The following is a 20579-nucleotide window of genomic DNA, read 5'->3' on the forward strand; positions in this document are numbered from 1 at the left end:
TTTTGCTTTCTTTCTGCGAGATTTCTGCAGCTTTGTCTTCCAGTCCTTCAATTGAGCTTTTCATTTTCACTATCATTAATTTCATAGAGCCCTTTTTTTTTTGGTTCTCTGAATATTTTTAAGAAATGACATTCTTGTTTTGTGGTTGCCATATCTCCTCTTAACTCTCTGAGAATATTACTGATCTTTCAAAAAAAGTTCTCTGTGAAGTTTCTTTTGTGACCCTCGAGTTGCCTTGTTCTTGCTTGGTCTCTGTCTTTTATGTCAGGGGCTTTCCTCAGGTGTCTGGTGATCCCTGAGTGTCTGATCATAGCTAAGAGTGGGGCATTAACTAGCTGATTAGAAGTCTGGGTGTGCTTGTCAGTGTGGGGCTCCCTGTGGGGTGAACTGGGTATACCATTGGGGGACCTCGGTGTCAGTGTCTTTACTTCTCTCTCCTTTGGGCTGATCAGATTCTCTAGAGGAGGATCATGTTATCATTTTCCTGCAGGACACGAGCCTGGCTGCCAATTTGCTGGGAACCAGTGGGAAAAGAGGGTTGGGGGAGAGGGCTGTCAGCATTGGCCTATAAACATATATTCAAGCCCCTGTTTTCTGTAGGTAGCCTGATGTTCTTCATCCTCAGCTATGCTTGATGTCCCCTAGTCTGTAGACCCTCTGTTTACCCTCCTGCCAGGGTGCAGTCAGGGAAAGCCTTAAAACTACTCAGACAGGAGAAGGGGAACTGGGGATTCAACTCCTTCTGAAATAGACTTCCAACCCATCCTGTCACGTTTACCTTCAGCCCCATTGCCAGAGGTACCTGGTGCTGTAGTTCTTGAGGTTCTTTGGTGGCACTTGATTGCTTCTTGGCTTTTCCTGCTTCTGGTTTATGATTCAGTTTATTCAGGTCTGCTAAGTCACTATCCATCTACTCTCCAAATTTCATATTTCCTCTCCTGTTCTCTTTGTGGGTTAATGCCTTTTAAAATTTAAATTTTTATGGGTTTATGCCTTTTTAAATTTTTAAATTAATTTACTGACGTTTTAGTAGGGTTTCAGGAGGGAACAAAAATAAATGCATATGTTCAATCTGCCATCTTTGCCTGGAAGTCTCCCACCTAAGATTTTATGACCATTTAAACAACTAAAAACTGTTTTGGTCAGTTAATTACCATAACACAGAGAGCTGGCTCTCAGTGTCGCTTAGAATAGTGTGCCATCCTTCATTTGTCATCTCAGAAATCTGAGGGCGATACTGAATAATCGAGGCGTGGAACACAGAACTGTTAAAAGCATGGAGTCTGTTACATACCTAATTACCCTGCAGTAGTCGGAAGGTTACTTAGGAACCATAATGTGAGTAAATCAGTTTGTGGGTTTGATGCATGCATAAGTTGTCTATTTGTGTCAGTGCTGTCTTTCTTGTCTTGAATTGTAAGCCTCTGGGGCCAAGGGAGGCACTTAGCATGCTGTTGGAGATTAAAAAAATCATGCTTATAGGTATTAAGGTGATCTTTTGTGTTTCATTATCACTGGCAATCAGGGCTAGAACATCATTGTCTTCATGTGCTTTTAAATGCCAAGCGTTTCAGAAAGTTAGATACACTTGGGCTTGAACTGTACAGTACTCAATCATGCTATTAATGGTTCCCACCACTGCATTCTCTATATTAGGGAAAGTTTAATACCCGGGACATAATTATATCAAAGGTAGTTTTTGATAATTTTTGAAGATTTAATTGAACAGACATTTACTGACCACCAGCTGTCTGTTAGGTGCTTATTTGGAGTCATATGTAACATGTTGCATATTGTTAGAAAGAAAAGAACCTGGTCTGGTTTTTTTTTAACCTCCTTCATGAATATCTTATTTTATAAAAAAAATTCAAATCTTTATTAATTGGCTGGGCCGTGTGGGATGCGGGATCTCAGTTCCCTGACCAGGGATCAAACCCATGCCCCTTGCAGTGGAAGCGCAGAGTCTTAACCACTGGACCGCCAGTGAATTCCCCTTTCTTTTTGTTCTTAGTCTTGTTGATAATGTGAACTATTGGAGGTTCTAGGGGAAAAGTCATATACACATGTGTCATACCATATCCAGCCCCCAACATACACAACAGGCATCTTATTTTTTCAGAAAAGGTTGTGTTATCAAGTTAGCTCATTTTCCATCTTATGGACAATGGTTACTAATTAGTATTAATTTCTGTTTCTTCCAGTACCCTGGTCATGTTGGGGCTTTGGTTTTTATATGTTTTTAAAGTGATCATTTAGATTATATATAAAGTGACAGGATGAAAGTATTGCATTAGTATGTCATGACCCTAAACTGCACCGCCTTATGCTGCATATAAAAACTATGTTATTGTGTTACAAATCAGTATGTGAATTACTAGATTTTAAAAATGTCATCTTGAAGCTGAGGGAGTATTAAAGTGAGCTTAGTCAACTAAGCATATTCAACAAAGATAAGGATATATTTGAAATAGACAATAGCCCAACCTTCACTTTAACATACAGTTTAAGAGCGCATGCTCTGGAGGCAGACAGGTCCTAGATTGTACCCAGACCCTCCTCTGGCTCATTGTGTGACCTTGGGCCCTAAGCCTGAATTTCCTCCCCTGTAAAATGGGGAGCGTAATAGTATCCACTTCAGAACCCTATCAGGGTTAAATGAGATGATGTATATAAAAGCTTTTGGCATAGTGCATGCCACGCATAAGTGTTCCTTAAGTATTAGCTAAGACCAAGGCTCATTAATATTATTAATTAATACATATTATTAATATGTAGTGTGTTTTTATTCATATTCTGTAGATTCTGTCATTTCTGGACAACGTTGAAGAGTTCGATTGAGGTAGCTAGATAATTTATTCTTAAGCATTTTTAGTTGTGATTTCCCCCCCCCCCCATTTTTTCCTTTCATTAATTCATAATGCTTTATGTTGGTGTAATGATGCTAGGATGTAAACCTGCCCAGGGCTGGTGCTGCTTTTGCCAGACCCCCATTTAACAAGGTTTTAGAGTTGAAGGTTTTGGAATTTGAAGTGAACAAAGGGTTTAGGGCGAAGGGTAGCCACTCACCGGATGAGGAAGAGAAGGTCCAGGTAGGCTTTTCTCGCCACATCTATTTGGGCGCCGGACAGGAAGCCATCATGGAGAAAGTCGCCCGTGTTAGTCATGATGCCGTGTAAAGCATAGAGATCACAGAGGCGTTTGAGCACCTGCTGAATTGCTGGTTGATTTTCCAGTTTCTCCAGAGCTTCTGTAAAAATCTTCACAGTGACATAGTAGAGGTGTGCCTACAAAGACACAAAGATGCAGTAGCCTCTGATTTCTGCCTCGACAAGTCATCCTGGAAGCTTGGCAAAACTGCTGGAATAAGCTTGCTGTGGCCATGTGTTTCCCAGCAGGCTGACAAGCAGCTGCCTTTCTACTAGCTCACTGCGTCTAACTGAGCCTTTTTGACAGGGGGTGGGCACACGTGTGTGTGCACGTGTGTGTGTGTGTGTGTGCGCGTGCTGGGGCTGATGGGCTCTGGAACTTGGCCCTTAGTTTCCTCATTTTCCTTGGGCCAGTCAAGTAGGTTTGAAAGCAGAGAGAGAATACAGCAGTATTGGAGGCTGACCTGGGGACAGTGGAGGACAGCACTGCTTTTCTCAAGAAAACAGCTACTTCTTGTCTGCCGTGTTCAAGGCATTGGTTTTGTGTGTGTGTGTGTATGCGTGTGCCTTGAAGTGAGAGAATAGAGGTTCAAGATGTACACGAAATTTATCCTAGCTAGACTGTAAACTCCTTGAGGTAAGCTATTGAGCCCATATACAACAGTCCGGCTTTGTCGGTGGTTAAAATAATACTTTGATGCTGGTTGGTAAGTGACCACTGCCCTCAACTGGCGAGAACCCGCTCTGCCAGGCTTCTTCCCAGGGATGCCCCCTCCTCCACACAGCCCAGCAACTAGCCACCTGACCCAGCAGGAGGCTTTCAGGACCCTGCTTCCCTTAGGTCTGAAGTCCTTTCTGATTGGTGGGTGCTCCTGCCTTACTGGTTATTAAACCCTTCTCCCTAAGACAAATGCACATTATTTTTATCTGGTAGGATATACGAGTTCTATGGGAGGAGAGAGAAAAGGAGAGCATATGTATTAGGTCTTCTCAAATTTTTATGTGTGTACAGATTACCTGGGGATTTTGTCAAAATGCAGATTTTGGAATAGCTCCCCAGTAATGCCCATCCTGCTGGTAGTGACTTGAAGTACAAAGCTTAGAGTGTCTCGAGGGACCAGAGGAATTTACCCGAGGGAAAGGAATGAGGGTAAAGTCATTCTTAGGCAGGGGAGAAGTGCACGGGCACAGGGCTGTACTTTCAGGAGGCTGCAGCAATTTAAGGGTAAGGTGAGGTGATGACAGGGAACTGTGAAAGTTAAGGTGGATGGGCAGTTGGGACCCAGGTCGATGAAGGACTGTGAATGACATGGTTGGGATTTTATTCTGTGGGGGTCAGGGGGCCACCAGAGTCTTCAACAGGCCAGTGACCTGATGAGGTTTCTCACTTGGAGTGGATCTGCCTTTCCCAGGGAGGCCTCACATGGGTGCTAACAATACCACTTTGCCACCTGGACCTGAGGTGCTCACAGCCATGCTGGGTTTGCAGCAGTTGGATATGGAAAAGAAGATGTGCTCTGCTGCCCCTGCTGGGTCAGACAGCCCTTGGTGTTCAAACTGGACGCAGTTTGGCAAAGCTGGAGAGCCTCACTTTTTTCACTTAGGCCCTGTTTCCCTTTTCTAATCCGAGAGCCACATCCTTAAATTCTCAGGGACCTGGGTTTAAGAGTGGAGTGATGAAGAGCTGCCCAAGGGCCTCTGTCTCACAAAGCAAGAGGAGGACCAGCGAGAGAAAGGTGGCCTCTTCCCTTGGGGAAAGGCTGAGCCAAACCTTGGCACCATGCTCTGAACACAGTGAACTTTATTTAGTGTGTGTGTGTGTGTGTGTGTGTGTGTGTGTGTGTGTGTGTGTGTGTGTGTCAGTCTTGCTTCCTGCCTAATTTAGGGGTGGGGGTGGGATGTGTAGCATTTTATAGCCTAGGTGGCTCTTCAAGTTGTACAGGTATTAACTCATTTAATCTTCACAATAATCCTACAAGTTAGGTACTATCAGTAGCTCCATTTTGCAGATGAGGCCTCTGAGGCATCGCGAGATTAAGTTCCTTGCCTGCCCAAGCACTGGCTGGTGAATGGTAGCAGTGAGATCCAAACCAGGGTAGTCTGCCTCTCGGTTAAGTTTGTACTGTTAACCGCTGTGCTGTGTTGCCAAAGCCACCAGGGACTGAGGCGAGATTATAATGGGCTGGGACCAGAACTTAGGCCAGGGTCCGGTCCTCCTTCACCACCCCTCTGCCACTGTTCCCCACCCGCCCTCGTGTTGCCGTCGCTCTCCCTACACATGTGTGGTTTCCAGATGAGACCCAGTTGGGTACTTGAGGTTTCTGTAGAGTAGATGTCCTCCCAGAGCACAAAGACCAGAAAGTGCAGATTTCCCTGCGCATTATGACTTTAGAGACTCGGCTTGGGCACCACCTTCCCAGGAAGCCACTCTTCCTTAAAACTGAGGTTATGCTTACTTTCCCTCTCAGGGTCATTTAATATTAGATAACCCTGGCAAGCAGTGTCTGGTGCATTTGAAGGCCGGCCATGGGTTTGGAAAGCAGGCGAATAATGGGCAGGTGTGGTTCCTTTTTAGGTGTCTGGTGAGAGCACAGCATTTGCTTACCCTCTTGTGTTGACCGGACATTTAACACAGCAGGGGGTGCCTCTGTGGCGGCCGGAGCAGAATGGAGGGTGGCAGAGTCAATACCGGCGCCGGCCGATGTGATGGAGGTGGCAGTTCACCAGGTGGTGCTCATGCCCAGCCTGCCTGACCAGCCCTGCCCCGCCCGCCCCATGAGGGCTGCTGCAAAACGCTTCTGGGCTCCCCTGTTCTAGCCTGCTATTTTCGGGGCCTGCTGACTGAGGATTGAAGGGAACACCTTGGTTTTCCAGCTGTAGGTAGGGCCAGAGTCCCAGCTGCCTAAGCTAGAGCTCAGCAGTCATTCCTACCTCCTTCCCACTGCATTGCTCTCTGAAGCCCGTCCTTTTCTTCTACACCCTTAATATCTCTGCATCTCCCCGCTTCTCTCCGTGCCCTCTGGCAGATTCATGGTCTGGATCACCCTCAGCCCTTGCCCAGACTGCTGCTGCCTGCTCCGTACTGGCCTCTAGCCTCCAGTCCATTCCTCCCCCTGCAGCCTGTATGATCCTTCTAGAATGAAACTGATCGCTTCGCTCCTCTGATACAGACCCTGCAAAGGCTTCCCACTGCAATGAAAAACAGAAGCCAGACTTCTCACAGTGGTGCACAAGGTGCCAGGCCTTGCCTGTCTTTCCTCCTCCCCTAGCTTCCTTCCTGTCCTGGTTTGTCTTCTTCCTTTAGGTTCTCCTTGGAAGGATGTACATCTCCCAAGCACCATGCCTTTTCTTGCCTCCTCCTTCTACACCTCCTCATCCCTTTGCTGGGACACCTTCCTGTCCAAAGCCACAGCCTCCACCCCTTGCCTGGTTAATTTCAGCCCATCCTTGCAGTCTTGGCCTATACGCCGCTTCTGAGAAGGCTTATCTGACTCCTCAAGGTGGGTAGACTTGCACCTGCTCTGGGATCTTGTGGCAGCCTGTATTTCCCCGTGACGGTGCTTTCCTGATCGTAGCCGTCTGTGGACACTGTTGAGCCCCCAGTACCCAGCCTGATGGCTGATGTTGAGTGGGTGCTCAAATATTTGCTGACTGACTGTGAATTATGCGCAAACACAAAACCTAGTGGAAATGGAATCAGACATCTAAGGATTGCCTGGGGGGCTGAGGAGAGACTTGACCTGCTTTTCTATCTGGGAGGAAATATTTGAACAACGTGAAGCAAATCCAATAACACTGTCTCATTACACTTTTTCCCCAAGAGCTGTCAGTAAGATTGCTTTGGAGTGAAGTCCTTTAATTAAAATACCCTGGACTAAAGCCTTGCAAGTCAAATGAAGGCAGCCACTGAGCAGGGCTGAGGAATAATGGCAGAGTTCTGATTTTCTCAGCAGGACAACCTGCTGGGGAAACAAAACAGGTCTCTCAGCTTTAGCTGATGGGCAGCTCACCTTGGCGGCCTGGAGATGTATGACAGTGGTCTGGTTCCATGCCTTGTGCCTGTCAGCCCCAGATTGCATGAGAGTCTGTAAATGATGCACCGAGTCCTTTATGAGCCTAAAGGCCAAAGAAAAAAGGTTCTGTTTCTTGAACAAGTGGGGAAGAGATGGATGACATTTGGTCCCAGGCTGCCTGGGGTCCCACAGAAGTAGAAATAATACCAATTTATTGACCATTTGTTTGTGTTACAAACCTAAATACTTGATATACATTATCTCTTTAACCCTTTTAAGGGTAGGCATTCCCAATTTGCAGTGGGGAACACTGAGTCCTAGAGAGGCTAATTAACTGGTCCAGGGTCACGTAGCTAATAAGGAGTGGAGCTCTTTTTAACCTCCCGGCTGTAAAGCCTCAGGGCCCTGGGCCAGGCACCACCCCTTCTTTCTAATGCAGACTCCATCCTGATACCAGTGTTTTCAGGCCATTCAGCTGACTGACTTCCTATGGCTGAGCAAGGAGAGTGGTTTTCCTCTAAAGGCTGGTAAAGCCTGTCAGTCACCCAGTCTGCTCTAAGTTCTACCAAAGGGACCTTAAAAGAAAAGAGGAGAAAAGAAAACCAATCCTTGTTCTCCAAACCACAAAATTGGTAATTTGCCATTTAGTTGACCTTTATTCTTTTTATTTTCTATTTCCTGCCCATCCACTCATGACCCTTGGAATTTGTATGCAAAACAAACTGTTTATTAAGCAATACTTATTTTGCTTTGTCATGGGATAGATAAGCACATGTCACATTGAGTTCTAAGCAAAAAGCAATATACAGCCGTCCCTTGGTATCTCTGGGGGGGATTGGTTCCAGGACCGCCACAGATACCAAAATCGAGATACTCAAGTCCCTGTATAAAAGTAGTATGGTCACCCTCCTTATTCACAGGTTCTGCATCTGGGGATATGGAAGACCAACTTTGATGGCATTTTAATTACCCTGAGCAGCCTTATTTTGCCTGCCCCACTGCTCCACTGAAATGTTAGTTCTGTGAGGCCTGGGCTTTTTTTTTTTTTTCTTCCCTACATTGGGTATTCGTTGCTGCGCCCGGGCTTTCTCTAGTTGCAGCGAGCGGGGGCTACTCTTCGTTGCGTTGTGTGGGCTTCTCATTGCGGGGGCTTCTCTTGTGGAGCACAGGCTCTAGGCTCACGGGCTTCAGTAGTTGCAACATGCAGGCTCAGTAGTTATGGCTTGTGGGCTCTAGAGCGCAGGCTCAGTAGTTGTGGCACATGGGCTTAGTTGCTCCGTGGCATGTGGGATCTTTCGGACCAGGGCTCGAACCCATGTTCCCTGCATTGGCAGGCGGATTCATAATCACTGTGCTACCTGGGAAGCCCAAGGCCTGGGCTTTTTATCAGACTGGTTTACTGATAGATCCCTATTGACTGGAACAGTGCCTGGCAGATTATAGGTACTAAATATTTGTGGAAAAACATAAATGAATGTCCCAAGTTGCTTGTGATCTTGAAATGACTATTAACCATCCCTGAGACCACAGGTTGCGATATAAGACCTCATATTATATACTGAAACTATTTTTTCCAGGTTGTTTTTGGTGTTTTAGTTGGGGAGGGGCTCAGAAGGTTTCCTTTCTAGGTAGCTAAATCTCTCCACCTTTTCCATGATGGTGTCTTTATTCCCAGCCCCCTGGCATGTTTGGACATTCCTGACATACAGTTAGTGTCTGACGATATTTGCTGGATGACAGAATGGAGGAGTCCTTGGTCTTGTCTGTGTTACCTGGAGCCTACTAGACCCTGGAAATAAACATATACTATCCCTGGTTATAGTCACATTTTTGAAAATTATTTTCAGATTGTGGGATATTTCGAATATGTGAGCACAGTTGTACCTCTGTATCCACAGTTTCCACATCTTCAAATTCAACCAAGAATCAAATATTTGGGAAAAAAAATTCTAGAAAGTTCCATAATGCAAAAATAGAATTTGCTGCACGCTGGCAACTATTTACATATCATTTACATTGTATTTACACATATTTACATAATATTTACATTTTATTGGGTATTATAAGTAATCTAGAGATGATTTAAAGTAAATGGGAGGATGTGCATATGCAAATACCTACACATAATATTGCAAATCTGCAAATATCCCATTTTATAGAAGGGACTTGTGCATCCTGGGAGTTTGGTACCTGCAGGGGTCCTCAACCAATCCCCTGCAGATACAGATGGATGACTGTATTGCTTTATTTATTAGTATTTACGTACCAATACATATGTAGTATTTACATATGGGTACATTCTTTGTACCGCAAACCACAGTGAGAACCTAAAGATTTTAAAAATTCCTTGCACTCGCTAGAGAGGTGATGTCTTCCTGCTATCTTGACCAGGATGGGGAAGTGATGGTGGTCCATGGCTGACAGGTGAATTCTCCTTTCTGCCCCTGGTGGCAGGAGCTGAGAGGACTGAGGAGGTTGGGGAAGGGGTGGTTTTTGGAAGAGTATCCTAGAATGTCCACCCAACCAGTCCCAAAGTCCTTAGTGGGAAGGAGCCTGCCCCGAGATGGGATGGTTGATTTCTGAGCTTGGCTCACCTGGCTGCCACGTGTGCCCAGGCCGTGGTGTAAAGCTCTGGTTGGAGGAAGTCGGCTACCTTTTGGGCTGGGCACTTGGCCAGGTCAGGTGCAGTCAGGTATGCAACAGACTGAGGGAGAGACCTCTGTGATGTGGACTCCTGAGCCTGCAGGTAGCTCTTCACCAGAAACCTGGGGGGCAGGGGTACCAGCAGGTGAGAGGGCGGGGAGCCCTGAGGGACCGCCCAGCACCCCTCTCCCAGCGTCATGCACTCTTATGCTCCCCGTGGGAGAACCAGGGCCACCCACTTTCTTTCCCTGGTCCCTACTGATAGCTACTCTTCACTCAAAAGCCGAAATGCATCCCGAGGCTGTAGCTTCTTTCACAGTGAAATGGAGCTGGAGCTGTAGACCGCAGACATTCTCAGACCATGAACATAAACTCTTTTGATACCTGAACAAACAGAATCTTTTCTCTTGGTTAAGGTCTTATGATTCGGGGATTTATGATGAATTGTACAGTGATGGCGGAAATTAAATTTTCTTAGCTCATAAAAGGATAGATGCAAGATTGCGAGCATGTATAGGAGAACTACAGGTGACTCTTAGCTTGTTCCTTGTGCTAATCCAATGGTTAGCGGCTCTGGGTCAGACAACCCTGGATTCCTCTGCAGCTCCACGCAGACCTGTGTGACTTCACTTCCCTCAGCCTCAGTGCCTCCATCTCTAGATGAGGATGGGGTCACCAGAGAGGGGGTTTGGGAAAACCGAATGAGATAATATTTGCAGAGCACTTGGCACAGTGCGGGGCATAGAGTGTCTAATACATGATTTTGTATTCCTTTTGTAATTTGAAAAGAAAAAACAAATGTTGTATGTGCAAAATTTTTTAAAGAAATGTTACATAGCCAATTTGCCAGCAGGTCCTTTCTCCCTGCCTGGAGAAGTGTTTGCCCTGTCTACTCACCTGAGATAGACGCACGTGAAAGGCCTGGTCAGCCACGAGACTCACAGACTTAAGAGAGAGAGAAAGAAACCGCCCGTTGCGGGGAGGGGGAATCAGCCATTCCTCCCTGCCTTTTAGGTTGGAGCCTCCTGGTGCAGACCCTGTGCTGAACCTGGGGATGCTACAGTGAACAAGGCCGGCACACTCCCTGCCCTCAAGGCCCGTCACACAAAAAGAGACGCAGGGTGGGGGGCATCTGAAGGAAGTGTCATTTCAGCTGAGACCTGAAGATGAGGAGGAGCCTGGCGGTGGAGAGGATTAGGGGGAGGGCAGTGAGTGTGCAGGCCCCGAAGAAGAAACGTGTGTCTGGCAAAATGAGCAGAGGAGAAGGTTGTGAGAGGATGGAGGGGAGGCAGGGGCCACGTCTTAAGGGCCTTGCAGGCCACAGTGTGGACTGTGGCATTTTCCTGTGAGCTGTGGGAAGCCATTGAAGAATTTCAGGCAAGGGAAAGATGTGATCTTGTTTAGGCTTCAAAAAAAATCCCCCTGGCTGCCTGTGGAGGAAGGACGGAAGTGGGGCAGGGTGGAAGCAGCCGACCAGTGAGGAGATGGATGTTGTCCCGGTGAGAGGGTGTGGCAGCCTGGCTGGGAGCTGCATGAGTCTGGGGACAAGTGGATGGATTGGAGACATAATGTGGGACTTGGACAGTCTGCAAACGGTGGTCCCCAAAGTCTGCTCCCTCTGTGGGCATCAGATGGTGCTTCAACCCAGGCAGAAGCTTGGTGGGGTCCCTGGGGGTTGGACAGAGTCATGGGCCTTACCTGGCTGTCTGCAGGTAGAGCACCGTGTTCTCACCCTCGTAGGTGCAGGAGGCTGTCACTCTGGTGACCAGGGAGGGCAGGCCGCTCAGCTTCGAGTAGCCATGTCCACCACAGGCCCTGCGGCACAGCTCAGCACCCTGGACGCAGAAGTCCGACACCAAGGCCTTCATACCTGCGCTCAGTGCATGAAGCTGCAAAAACAGGAAGGGGGTCAGGTGGCCTAAGGGGCCCTTCAGTTACAACCATGCTTACCACTCACGGAGCGCCCACTCTATGCTGAGAACAGCTCTGTGAGATAAGAACTGTTTCCTCAGCTCACAACTTTATGAATGAGAAGGCTGAGACTCGGGTTATGTGACTCACCCAAGGTCATACAAAGAGGCAGTGTTGCTATAGGGGCAATAAGAACGAAGGAAAACTGTCTAGACCAGTGTCTCCAGAATCTTGGGAAGGGAGTGCTTCCAGGATTGGTCTCACCATTATCCAGGAGCTGTGGATTTTGCTGGCAGGCAGAGGTTTTGGAGAGCTTGTCTGTGAGGATGCAGGTCCACCATCAGCCCACTGCTCTGGGTTGTAGGAGGGGCTGCCAGGCAGCCAACCTGGTTTGAATTTTTGGTTCTTGAAAGCCCTTACCCATCTTTCACACTTTCAAGTCCTTGGGAGGAAGGGTCATGTCCCTTAACCTCTCTGTGCTTCACTTTCCTCATCTGTAAAATGGATATACAAATGGTGCCTGCGGTACAGTTGGAAGGATTACTGAAGCAATGCTTACAAAGCACAGAGCCTGGACAGACCAAATCTTAATGTATATGTAAGTCCACCATCCTTTATCTGAGAATCTTGGGTCCAGATGCGTTTTGGAATCAGAATATGTTTTGAATTTTAGAAAGGTAAAGCAGCGCATTTAAGGTAGATTATATATAATACCCCTAGAGGAGTCCAAGGAGACCCTAGTGATCCAATGTATTAATATTTTCTGCTGCAAAATGTATTCACACTCAGTGGGATAAATCAGGTTAATTCAGGTCAACCTGTGCCACCAAATGAGTTCTAGATGACTTTCGGTTTGCAGAGCTTTCCAGGTTTCAGAGACACACCAGGGGGACTTCCCTGGTGGTGTAGTGGTTAAGAATCTGCCTGCCAGTGCAGGGGACACAGGTTCGATCCCTGGTCTGGGAAGATCCCACATGCCGCAGAGCAACTAAACCTGTGTGCCACAACTACTGAGCCTGTGCTCTAGAGCCCACGAGCCACAAATACTGAGCCTGCATACCATAACTACTGAAGCCCGTGCCTAGAGCCGCTGCTCTGCAACAAGAGAAGAGAGATTGGTTCAAGATGGTGAAGTAGGAGGACATGAGCTTAGTTCTTCTTGTGGGAGCACCGGAATCACAACTAATTGTGAACAGTCATTGACAGGAAGACACTGGAACACACCAAAAAAGTTCAAGATACCCCACATCCAAAGACAAAGGAGAAACTGCAGTGAGACGATAGAAGGGGCACAATCACAATAAAATCGAATCCCATAACCGCTGGGTGGGTGAGTCACAAGCTGGAGAATACTTATACCACAGAAGTCCACCCACTGGAGTGAAGGTTCTGAGCCTGGCCCACATCAGGCTTCCCAACCTGGGAGTCTGGCAAAGGACCTGGGAGGAGGAATTCCCAGAGAATCAGACTTTGAAGGCTAGTGGGATTTGATTGCAGGACTTCAACAGAACTGGGGGAAACAGAGCCTCCACTCTTGGAGGGCACACACAAAGTAGTGTGCACATCGGGACTGAGGGGAAGGAGCAGTGACCCCATAGGTGAGTGAACCAGACCTACCTGCTAGTATTGGAGGGTCTCCTGCAGAGGCGAGGGGTGGCTTGGCTCACTGCGGGGACAAGGACACTGGCAGCAGAAGATCTGGGAAGTACTCCTTGGCATGAGCCCTCCCGGAGTCTGCCATTAGCCCCACCAAAGAGCCTGTAGCCTCCAGTGCTGGATCATCTCAGGCCAAACACCCAACAAAGAGTGAACTCAGCCCCACCCATCAGCAGACAAGCAGATAAAAGTTTTACTGAGCTCTGCCCACCAGAGCAACACCCAGCTCTACCACCACCAGTCCCTCCCATCAAGAAGCTTGCATAAGCCTCTTAGATAGCCTCATCCACCAGAGGGCAGACAGCAGAAGCAAGAAGAACTACAGTCCTGCAGCCTGTGGAAGGAAAACCACATTCACAGAAAGAGAGGACTATGTACCAGATGAAGGAACAAGATAAAACCCCAGAAAAACAACTAAATGAAGTGGAGATAGGTAACCTTCCAGAAAAAGACTTCAGAATAACGATAGTGAAGATGATCCAGGACCTCGGCAAAAGAATGGAGGCAAAGATCGAGAAGATGCAAGAAACGTTTAACAAAGACCTAGAAGAATTGAAGAACAAACAAACAGAGATTAATAATACAATAACTAAAATAAAAACTACACTAGAAGGAATCAATAGCAGAATAACTGAGGCAGAAGAACAAATAAGTGACCTGGAAGACAGAATGGTGGGATTCACTGATGCGGAACAGAGTAAAGAAAATAGAATGAAAAGAAATGAAGACAGCCTAAGAGACCTGGGACAACATTAAACGCAACAACATTCACATTATAGGGGTCCCAGAAGGAGAAGAGAGAGAGGAAGGACCCTAGAAAATATTTGAAGGGATTATAGTTGAAAACTTCCCTAACATCGGAAAGGAAACAGCCACCCAAGTCTAGGAAGTGCAGCGAGTCCCATACAGGATAAACCTAAGGAGAAAAATGCCGAGACCCACAGTAATCAAATTGGCAAATATTAAAGACAAAGAAAAATTATTGAAAACAGCAAGGGAAAAACGACAAATAACATACAAGGGAACTCCCATAAGGTTAACAGCTGATTTCTCAGCAGAAACTCTACAAGCCAGAAGGGAGTGGCATTATATGCTTAAAGTGATGAAAGGGAAGAACCTACAACCAAGATTACTCTAACCAGCAAGGATCTCATTCAGATTCGATGGAGAAATCAAAAGCTTTACATGCAAGCCAAAGCTAAGAGAATTCAGCATCACCAAACGAGCTCTACAACAAATGCTAAAGGAACTTCTCTAAGTGGGAAACACAAGAGAAACAAGGACCTACAAAAACAAACCCAAAACAATTAAGAAAATGGTAATAGGAACACACATATCGATAATTACCTTAAATGTAGATGGATTAAATGTTCCAAGCAAAAGACTAAGCTTGCTGAATAGATACAAAAACAAGACCCGTATATATATGTGCTGTCTACAAGAGACCCACTTCAGACCTAGGTACACATACAGACTGAAAGTGAGAGAATGGAAAAAGGTATTCCATGCAAATGGAAATCAAAAGAAAGCTGGAGTAGCAATACTCATTTCAAATAAAATAGACTTTAAAGAATGTTACAAGAGACAAGGAAGGACACTACATAAAGATCAAGGGATCAATACAAGAAGGAGATATAACAATTGTAAATATATATGCACCCAACATAGGAGCACCTCAATACATAAGGCAACTGCTAACAGCTATAAAAGAGGAAATGGACAGTAACACAATCATAGTGGGGGACTTTAACACCTCACTTACACCAATGGACAGATCATCCAGACAGAAAATTAATAAGCAAATACAAACTTTAAATGACACAATACACCAGATAGATTTAATTGATATTTATAGGACATTTCATCCAAAAACAACAGATTACACTTTCTTCTCAAGTGCACACGGAACATTCTCCAGGATAGATCACATCTTGGGTCACACATCAAGCCTCAGTAAGTTTAAGAAAATTGAAATCATATCAAGCATCTTTTCTGACCACAGCACTATGAGATTAGAAATAAATTACAGGGTAAAAGACCCATAAAAAACACAAACACATGGAAGCTAAACAATACATTACTAAATAACCAAGAGATCACTGAAGAAATCAAAGAGGAAATCAAAAAATACCTAGAGACAAATGACAACAAAAGCACGATGATCCAAAACCTATGGGATGCAGCAAAAGCAGTTCTAAGAGGGAAGTTTATAGCAATACAATCCTACCTCAAGAAACCAGAAAAATCTCAAACAATCTAACCTTACACCTAAAGGAAATGGAGAAAGAAGAACAAAGAAAACCCAAAATTAGTGGAAGGAAAGAAACATAAAGATAAGAGCAGAAATAAATGAAATAGAAACAAGGAAAACAATAGCAAAGACCAATAAAACTAAAAGCTGGTTCTTTGAGAAGATAAAATTGATAAACCTTTAGCCAGACTCATCAAGAAAAAGAGGGAGAGGACTCAAATCAGTAAAATTAGAAATGAAAAAGGAGAAGTTACAAAGGACACTGCAGAAACATAGCACATCAAAAGAGACTACTACAAGCAGCTCTATGCCAATAAAATGGACAACCTGGAAGAAATGGACAAATTCCTGGAAGATATAACCTTCCAAGACTGAACCAGGAAGAAATAGAAAATGTAAACAGACCAATCACAAGTAATGAAATTGAAACTGTGATTAAAAATCTGCCAACAAACAAAAGTCCAGGACCAGATGGCTTCACAGGTGAATTATATCGAACACTTAGAGAAGAGCTAACACCCATCCTTCTCAAACTCTTCCAAAAAACTGCAGAGGGAGGAACACTCCCAAACTCATTCTACGAGGCCACCATCACCCTGAGACCAAAACCAGACAAAGATATCACAAAAAAAGAAAATTACAGACCAATATCACTGATAAATATAGATGTAGAAAATCTCAACAACATACTAGCAAACAGAATCCAACAACACATTAAAAAGATCATACACCGTGATCAAGTGGGATTTATCCCAGGGATGCAGGGATTCTTCAATATACGCAAATCAATCAGTGTGATTCACCATATTAGCAAATTGAAGAATAACAACTGTATGATCATCTCAATAGATGCAGAAGAAGCTTTTGACAAAATTCACACCCATTTATGATAAAAACTCTCCAGAAAGTGGGCACAGAGGGAACCTCCCTCAACATAATGAAGGCCATATATGACAAACCCACAGCAGGCATCATTCTCAGTGGTGAAAAACTGAAAGCATTTCCTCTAAGATCGGGAACAAGAGAAGAATGTCCACTCTCGCCACTATTATTCAACATAGTTTTGGAAATTTTAGCCACGGCGATCAGAGAAGAAGAAATAAAAGGAATCCAAACTGGAAAAGAAGAAGTAAAGGTGTCACTGTTTGCAGATGACGTGATACTATACATAGAGAATCCTAAAGATGCCACCAGAAAACTACTAGAGCTAATCAATGAGTCTGGTAAAGTTGCAGGATACAAAATGAATGCACAGAAATCTCTTGCATTCCTATACACTAATGATGAAAAATCTGAAAGAGAAATTAAGGAAACACTCCCATTCACCATTGCAACAGAAAGAATAAAATACCTAGGAATAAACCTACCTAAGGAGGTAAAAGACCTGTACTCAGAAAACTACAAGACACTGACAAAAGAAATCAAAGATGACACAAACAGATGGAGAGATGTACCATGTTCTTGGATTGGAAGAATCAATATTGTGAAAATGACTATACTACCCAAAGCAATCTACAGATTCAGTGCAATCCCTATCAAATTATCAATGGCATTTTTTACAGAACTAGAACAGAAAATCTTCAAATTTGTATGAAGACATAAAAGACCCCGAATAGCCAGAGCAATCTTGAGGGAAAAAAACGGAGCTGGAGGAATCAGACTCCCTGACTTCATACTATACAACAGAGCTACAGTAATCAAGACAGTACGGTACTGGCACAAAAACAGAAATATAGATCAATGGAACAGGATAGAAAGCCCAGCGATAAACCCACACTCCTATGGTCAGCTAATCTATGACAAAGGAGACAAGGATATGCAATGGAGAAAAGACAGTGTCTTCAATAAGTGGTGCTGGGAAAAATGGACAGCTACATGTAAAAGAATGAAATTAGAGCACTCCTTAACACCATACACAAATATAAACTCAAAATGGATTAAAGACCTAAATGTAAGGCCAGACATTATAAAACTCTTAGAGGAAAACATAGGCAGAACACTCTTGACATAAATCACAGCAAGATCTTTTTTGAACCACCTCCTAGAGTAATGGAAATAAAAATAAACAAATGGGACCTAATGAAACTTCAAAGCTTTTGCACAGCAAAGGAAACTATAAACAAGATGAAAAGACAACCCTCAGAATGGGAGAAAATATTTGCACACGAATCAACGGACAAAGGATTAATCTCCAAGATCTATAAACAGCTCATGCAGCTCACTATTAAAAAAGCAAACAACCCAATCAAAAAATGAGCAGAAGACCTAAATAGTCATTTCTCCAAAGACATGCAGATGGCCAAGAGGCACATGAAAAGCTGCTCAACATCACTAATTATTAGAGAAATGCAAATCAAAACTACCACGAGGTATCACCTCACACCAGTTAGAATGGCCATCATCAGAAAATCTACAAACAATAAATGCTGCAGAGGGTGTGGAGAAAAGGGAACCCTCTTGCACTGTTGGTGGGAATGTAAATTGATACAGCCACTATGGAGAACCGTATGGAGGTTCCTTAAAAAACTAAAAATAGAATTACCATATGACCCAGCAATCCCACTACTGGGCATATACCCACAGAAAACCATAATTCAAAAAGACACATGCATTCCAATGTTCATTGCAGCGCTATTTACAATAGCCAGGACATGGAACCAACATAAATGCCCATTGTCAGACGAATGGATAATAAAGATTTGGTACATATATACAATGGAATATTACTCAGCCATAAAAAGCAATGAAATTGGGTCATTTGTAGAGATGTGAATGGACCTAGAGACTGTCATATGGAGTGAAGTAAGTCAGAAAGAGAAAAACAAATACTGTATATGAACGCATATATGTGGAATCTAGAAAAATGGTACAGGTGCACCCATTTACAAGGCAGAAATAGAGACACAGATGTAGAGAACAAATGTATGGACACCAAGGGGGGAAGGCGGGGTTGGGGGTGGTGTGATGAATTGGGAGATTGGGATTGACATGTATACAATAATATGTATCAAATAGATAACTAATAACCTGCTGTATAAAAAAAAATAAAATTCAGGGCTTCCCTGGTGGCGCAGTGGTTGAGAGTCCGCCTGCCGATGCAGGGGACGCGGGTTCGTGCCCCGGTCCGGGAAGATCTCACATGCCGCGGAGCGGCTGGGCCCGTGAGCCATGGCCGCTGAGCCTGCGCGTCCGGAGCCTGTGCTCCGCAACGGGAGAGGCCACAACAGTGAGAGGCCCGCATACCGCAAAAAATAAATAAATAAATAAATAAAATTCAAAAGAAAAATAGAGAAGCCACTGCAATGAGAATCCCGCGCACCGCAAGGAAGAGTAGCCCCCGCTCGCCGCAACTAGAGAAAGCCTGCGCGCAGCACGAAGACCCAACACAGCCAAAAGTAAATAAATAAATAAATTTATAAAAACAAAAAAACACACCAGGGATTGTGCACCTGTGTTCTATACACTATCTGTGATAATTTCCTCTAACATGTTTGGAGCTTCCTGGGGGCAGAGGTAGGTGGATTTATATGTCAGGGTACAGTTCACCTGGTATGTTGGAAGTCTGCAGAGGGAGAAAGTGGAAAGAGCCCATGGGGGCAGGATTGGGGCTGCTTCCCAGTGGGAGGACCATTTCAGCCATGGTCCCAGCTCCTGCCCCCCAGAGAAAGCAGGTACCTCAGGCAGGAGTCTGAAGTCTCTGTCCAAAATGGAACCGTAGGAGCGATGGAAGAATTCCAAGAGGCTGTTTGCCACGAAGTGGAATGCATAGGCCTTGGCCAGCGGAGGAAAGAGTTTCTGCTGCTGCGTCTGGTAGTCCAGGACTTTTGCCTCTGGGTCACTGAGGGGAAGAAAAGCAGAAGATTTGCTACCTGCCATATCTATCTTCCCATATCCCCAGTGCCATAAAAGCCTTAAAAACGGACAGTTTTTTATAGCTCACTGCAAACTTTGACGTAGACTGACGTGACGCTAGTAATAATCTTAAAATTCCATCTAACATGAATATCCACACATTTCACTGTAGAAATATTAACATGTCTGCTTATGGGTGCTGCCCCTTGTGGAGGTTTACAGTATACGCACTGTATTAACCTGCTAAAAATCTGGAAAGTTCTGAATTCCAACAGATCTGGTCTCAAGGATTTGGGGTCAGGGGTTGTGGCCCTGAAGCCCTGATTATTTGAACCTTGACCTTTCACTGTCCAGGTGCATGTGCTGTGTGCTGGGAAATATGTGGAACCTAATTGATAACTCTGAGGATGTGAACTTGGGTTGGATGGAATTCCAAGGTAGGGATTGCACCCGCCTTGTCCGTTGCTGTGTTCTCAGTGCTTGGAGACCCTGTTCAGCATTAGGGGCCTTCTGTAACTATTAGTGGATTGAAACAGAGTGTGAATGTGAGACGCCTCCCGTGGCTGATGGGGAGAAACCTGGTGTCTCTTCTCTGGGCCAGCAGCCCCTCACCTGGACATGTACTATTATAACCATCCTAGTCTTATGCAACCCAGAAGACTGGGCTCCGACAGGATATCACTGGCAATACCTCCTTCCCAGCTCCCCTGTCCCCCAGAGAAGACTCCCTCAGCCCGGGATTCTGAAGCCAGGCTGGCTGAGGGTGATTTGGGTTTGCCAGTAAAGGACCCTGGGCTGAGGGCCTGGCATGCTTCACTGCGTTTCAGCCCTAACACCACCCTGGAAGAGTGTTTTTGTCACGCCCATCTAGTTGACGAGGAAGCTGAGGGACAAAGAGGTGGGGTGGCTAATCTAAGCTCCCGCAAGTGGCGGAGCTGAGGGCGGCACCGGGTCTGCCTGGTGTTCGACCCTCAGCCCGTTTTGCGTTAGAGAACTCTGGATCCTTGAGCCCATGGTGTGGAATACCACCGGCCTCTTGAACCAGACATCCTCAAGTTCCAGTCCTGGTGACCTCACTCTTTCATTTACCGGTGAGAAGATAGGCGC

The 20579-nt window shown here is 45.2% G+C and overlaps 1 protein-coding gene across 1 annotated transcript in view; it reads right to left on the reverse strand.

The window, feature by feature from the left end:
- The window catches only part of ACOX2 (acyl-CoA oxidase 2), a 33738-nt gene that overhangs the window by 6812 nt on the left and 6347 nt on the right, over window positions 1-20579 (reverse strand). The window contains exons 8-12 of the mRNA XM_007469020.1: window positions 19296-19458; window positions 11501-11691; window positions 9754-9924; window positions 7157-7262; window positions 3067-3284 (exon numbers count right to left, since the gene is read on the reverse strand). Coding sequence (XP_007469082.1) covers window positions 3067-3284; window positions 7157-7262; window positions 9754-9924; window positions 11501-11691; window positions 19296-19458 — 849 coding nt within the window. The remainder of the gene's footprint in view (window positions 1-3066; window positions 3285-7156; window positions 7263-9753; window positions 9925-11500; window positions 11692-19295; window positions 19459-20579) is intronic.

This window comes from Lipotes vexillifer, unplaced genomic scaffold, assembly GCF_000442215.2.
Source record: "Lipotes vexillifer unplaced genomic scaffold, Lipotes_vexillifer_v1.1 scaffold989, whole genome shotgun sequence".
In the NCBI taxonomy this organism is placed as follows: Eukaryota; Metazoa; Chordata; class Mammalia; order Artiodactyla; family Lipotidae; genus Lipotes; species Lipotes vexillifer.